Source organism: Cyprinodon variegatus, unplaced genomic scaffold (genome assembly GCF_000732505.1).
Source record: "Cyprinodon variegatus isolate N-32 unplaced genomic scaffold, C_variegatus-1.0 Scaffold467, whole genome shotgun sequence".
Lineage (NCBI taxonomy): Eukaryota > Metazoa > Chordata > Actinopteri > Cyprinodontiformes > Cyprinodontidae > Cyprinodon > Cyprinodon variegatus.
Window position 1 is genome coordinate 583,793 of NW_015150920.1, and position 5,341 is coordinate 589,133.

General features: G+C 39.7%; 1 protein-coding gene across 1 annotated transcript in view; it reads left to right on the top strand.

The window, feature by feature from the left end:
• The first annotated feature begins 1,128 nt into the window (after positions 1-1,128).
• Positions 1,129-5,341, top strand: part of LOC107094161 (fibrinogen-like protein 1) — an 11,597-nt gene continuing 7,384 nt past the window's right edge. Inside the window, exons 1-4 of the mRNA XM_015389603.1 lie at positions 1,129-1,406; positions 4,230-4,398; positions 4,507-4,666; positions 4,759-4,847. Coding sequence (XP_015245089.1) covers positions 1,353-1,406; positions 4,230-4,398; positions 4,507-4,666; positions 4,759-4,847 — 472 coding nt within the window. The 5' untranslated portion in view covers positions 1,129-1,352. The remainder of the gene's footprint in view (positions 1,407-4,229; positions 4,399-4,506; positions 4,667-4,758; positions 4,848-5,341) is intronic.

A 5,341-nucleotide genomic window follows, 5' to 3' on the forward strand; every position in this document is an offset into this window, starting at 1 on the left:
AAAGGACATGTATCTTATTTCTTATTTCAACTGTTGCGTATATTAGCTGTGACATATGAATCAAGATGCTATGACCAAAAATTGGATTGACAGATGACCATTGATATACGGAACTCTCCATGACCTCCGACACTAAACTCCCCTCCTCTTGCATGTTTCCGCTGTCCAAATCACCAATTTAGTGCTACTTGGTCCCAATGGAATTTCCCATTGGGATCCTACTAGCACTAAGTTGCTAACTGGTTAGCAAGATGCTTCTGAGACACCAGCCGCAACCAAACTTGCTTGCGAACCTTCTGCCACAACAATCCCACCCCTTAAAAAACGACCAATCACATTCACTTTATCCACTCATGTAAAGTCGGGCACCATTCAGGAGAATTCTGAAATGCAACGATTTGAACAGCAGTTTCCCTACGACTTTAAAGTTTTATGCATTACATTCTTTTCAAATCTCATTGATAGATTCCCCCTCTGATCTTTTTTCGGTTGCCGTTTCCCTACGACTTTAAAGATGATCATTCTCAACCTGATCTAAATGTGAAAAACAGGTCCTGAAGAGTACTGACAGATTCACAAAACACCTTTGCCAATTTTATTATAAAAATGTGTAGAAAATGTAAGAGGATAATTTTTATTTGCTCTACTTTGTCTTTTTTCTTTATCAAATAAAATCCTTACAATCATACTGAGACGTATCACAATTTGACCAAATGTGGAAACTATTTACAGGATGAAAAGCAGATTTCTGTCTGTGTTCAGTCACAGAATGATTATGAAACCAAATAATAGAAAAAAAAGATACTCATTCTTCTCTCCCTCCTCCTACAGAGCCTGACCTTCCCTAAGATTTTAGCCACTCCAAACAACTACTTCGAATACCACAATGCAGCTAATCAGTAACATGCTACTGGAGTGTTTTAATGACACTCGCAGAGGATGGTAGATAGGAGCATGGTGGGCATGAAGATGCAGAGAGGGAGCGAGTCTGAAACACTAGAATAGTGAAAAGACAACGAGCTGCATCTCATTAGGCTCCATTAACTCTAAATATCGGTTGACTATAATAAATACGACTTCATTATGTAATAAGGTTAGCATTAGAGATTATAAGTTTTTATTAAAGGTAGGAAACATCTGTTCTGAACACTCCCAGAACATTTGGTGAATTTTATCACCATAGAGAATCAGGAATTTCTCAGATTCTCCTCCTCTGCTGTGCCTTTGTTTTGACTCACTGGTAGAGCAAGAATCAGACAGAATCAAACTCTTTGAAGTGTCAGTTATCTTTACTGGATTTCTGCCTTGATGTGCAACAGTTTTTCCATATAAAGCGGATAAGTAGCCGTACCATGGCCCTTCTCATTGGAGTCATTATACTGTCGATTTGCACCCAGTCTTTGAAGGTAAATAAATTTAAATAACCATTTATCTTTGCTTATATTTTTTAAAATCAGTATACTTCAGTGGTTTTTTTTTAATATTAAAACCATAAATATCTCTGAAATGTCCTGTTTATTGTATGCTGGAGCTTAAACTGCAGTTAAAGCTGCTTGTGTTTCGTCTCTACCAGCTTTGTACGCTATACGCACGGTTAGAGAGAGCTTTAATGAAGGCTGGATGTACCAATACAGATTACATATGCACAAGGTGAATGACGGGAAAAAATCACATATTCATCAATACAAATCATCATTTACTAGTAAAAATCATAGATTTACAAGAACAAATCACAAATTAAATACTAAAATTCATAACTTTACGAATATTAATTAAAAATTTTGAGTATGAGACACAAATCTACTAGGATGGGTGACAAAGCAAAGCACACATTTCTGAGTCCTAATAAGTGTTGCACCGATACCAGTATCAGGTGGGGCTCCGATCCAGCACTAAAATGATGGTAACGGTGATATATATGGGCTTTATATTTTATGTTCGTTGACAATCGTACAAGTTTTGTATCACAAATGAAGCACTCCTATTACCTAAGCACTCTCATTATCTAACTTCTGTTTCCTTGAGAGCATGATGTAATTTGTTTTTGTACTCACAAGCTCTCAGTGCCATGCTCTGAGCATAACGTAACTTGTTTTTCTGTTTTGGCGGTCCACGAGCCCTGGGTGGGTTCAGGGGGATGCCGGAAACATATTTTGGTTTCTGTAATCATGCGCTCCAGGCGTGAGAGGGAGCCATCATTTTCCTGATTGGGCGAAAGATTTTCCTTTGAAGTTTGGCATAAATGCCGGGTGGTGGTTGGCACTGGCAGAGTCTGCTAGGGTTGCATACGAACGCCTAGCTGCGCGTGTTGCTGCCCTGCCAGGGTCGACTGGCTCTCCGATCCCTTGTGTCACGGTAAGGGGGACAATATAATATGTATTCAGCACCGTGGCTTGATTGATGTGCTTGCTTTGCTGTGTTCTGTGGCAGAATAAAACAACACATTTTACTCTCGCAGTCACAGTGTGTGTGTATCTGTGTGTCATCTTTATTACCGGCTCATCCCGATCCTGCCTAGATTTCATAATACAATCGGCGATTACCAACAAATAGGGCACAGATACCATTTTGAGAGCCAAAAGTTTATTCAACTATTGTCACCCATTCCAGGTAAGCAGTAAAAAGTTCTTTGTATTAGTCTTTTTCCTTTTCCTTCTTTCCAAACAGATGGTATCGGAACCGCCGAAAACAAAAAACCAAGGAATGAAGAACCGGGCCAAAAAATGGTATCAACGCAACACTGGTACTAATTAAAGATAACAACTACATGTTAAAATGTAGCATCCCTGGAGAAGCTGTTAAATCCTTAACAGTTTGTGGTGGTAATGCACCTGATAGTTGTTGATCACCTGGTGTTAAACACAAAGAAGACTAAACAGAACAAAAGTTATACTGCTTATGTCGTTTCAGCAAATGCTATACCATTTGATGGATGGTTCTAGTTCATCTTCTTCTTGTTGTGGGAAACAACTTTCTGGTGCATCACCAACAACAAAAGGGTTTGCACTGCAAAAAAATGAAATCTCAATTAGTATTTTTTCCTTAAAATCAATCAATTTTTTCTTGAATTGAGGAGAAAAGTGAGACACTTCGCCAATGGATCAAGACAATTGGCATTTAAAATAAGAGAAAGCAACTGCATCATCAGTAGTTCAAGTGCATTTTATAAAATTATCTTATTTCAAGAGTAAAAAAACTTATTGGCAAATAGTCCTATTTACCTGCTCAAATGAAGGCTAAATGCACTGAATTTAAGAATTTTTATTACCTATCATAGATTGTTTTTGAAGTGTGCAGATTTCAACTGGTAGATTGAAGATTTATACTTGCAATACTTCAAAGTTGTAACTTTGTAACTTGAAACATGGAATGTCCCATTTATTAGAGCCATAGACATGAACATTTCCGAATAAACTGTTGTACGCAGGGGGGAAATTCTGGGCCCTAGGCAAAGGCAGGCAGGGGGCCTCTGAATTGAGAAGACAACACATAAATTAGACTCATTATACAGATAGAGAAATTTAATAGAATAGACATACATGATTTGTTCTATGTTTTGTCCCTCACTAAGCCAATTCTCTGTAAGCTGATTACTCCTTCCATTGTTTCCAAAAAGGTGACAGCAAAAGTAAATGACCCAGTCCTTTATTTCACTGTAGACAAGCCATGATCTGCTTATCTGTTCTCCATTTTTCATTTGGATGAAATAATAGCTACATGAATCATGACAGCAGACAAGATAGAGGAGAGCAGGAGGCGGGGTTACCAATCTACTTGCTCTGGAGAGCAGAGTTAGCTACTTTTATATGTTGTTACCAAAGTTTCCAGTAGCAGAAAAAAATCGCTAGATCTGACACAAGGCGCTTTTTAAAGGAAAAGTACTAGAGAGGTCTGAAAAGTTGCTGAATGTAGCGACAGAAACGCTAAGTTGGCAACATTGCTCTCCGCATCGTTTGTTTTCTAATTGTTTGCTGCTGTCTGTTTGGACCTTTCTGCACATGCACAGCAAATGGACTGATCCAATGTGGTGGACACTGAAGGTGGGGGCCATTTTGATGACATTTTAATGAAAGGATTTTTATTAACAATATAACTTATGTGCACAAATAAGTAAAAGCTGCATTAACCATACATGTAAAATGAGTTTTATGGGCCCCCAGAAAAAACTTGGGACTTCCTAGTTTTGCCTGATGGTAAATCCCCCCGGTTGTGCGTATGTGTGGGTGTAGGCATCGGATGGCTGCAGTGGGGATCTGGCTCGCCTGCAGGAGAGGGAGCAGCTTCTGAAGAGACAGCTTCAGAAACAGGAGCTCCTCCTACGCAGATTACTCCTGATGAACCAACAGAATGACATCACCCGACCCAGGTCCGACCAGGTCCAGGACACCCAGTACACAGGTGCTTCTCATCCTGAGGGAAGCTTGTGAAACTCTGAATAAATATGCATTTGCTTATATGTCAAGAGAAATCCAGATGAATCTAGGCTTGTGTAACTCTGTGTATCAGACTGCTCCCAGGTCTATGGTTCTGGCTTCAAATCCAGCGCGCTGTATCGGATCAAGCCCAGTGGGAGCCCTTCAACGGTTAAAGTCTACTGTGATATGACTGATGGAGGAGGCTGGACTGTCCTGCAGAGGCGGATCAACGGCACAGAGTCGTTTAACAGGTGTGTCGGCAGCGTACTGTATGATAAGCAAAATTTCAGAAAAAAAAATCATCTATGCTAAAAAAAAAATCCCCTCATCATCAATCCATCAGGTCATGGACAGACTACAAAGATGGCTTTGGAGATTTGAATGCAGAATTTTGGCTCGGAAATGACAACCTGCATCTTCTCACAACACAAGGTCAATATGGTTTCCCCCTTTTTTTAGATAAGCCAGCAAAAACAACAAGCAAAGCAAATGTCAGGGAGGACACAAAGACTTTAAACTAAAGCATGGCAACGGTGTTCTAGGTGCACGGCTTCTGTGAAAAGTTGCATTTAGATTTTTTTTTGTTTTTGTGCTGCCAAGAAAAGAAGCATCAAGTTGTGCTTTGCAGAACATTTCAGTTGTTGGATCGTTTAATCCCTGCAGAGTTGCAGGGGCGCAAGTACACAGTAGGGGCAACCTAGAAGGGGTCATCAACTTAAAGGAAAAGTCCGATCAGCAAGAAATAATCAATGGATCATTATCTATACCTAAAACTAATGCATTTGCGGTGATTTAATGAATTTAGCGTTACAATAAAAAAAATTGCAATTCACTGAGTCCTGACATCTTCCAGCAGTGACATCACGGTGCGGTAAGCCTAGCTCCATTCTCCCCGCTTTACAAGCAAAATCAATAGGAGCTACTAG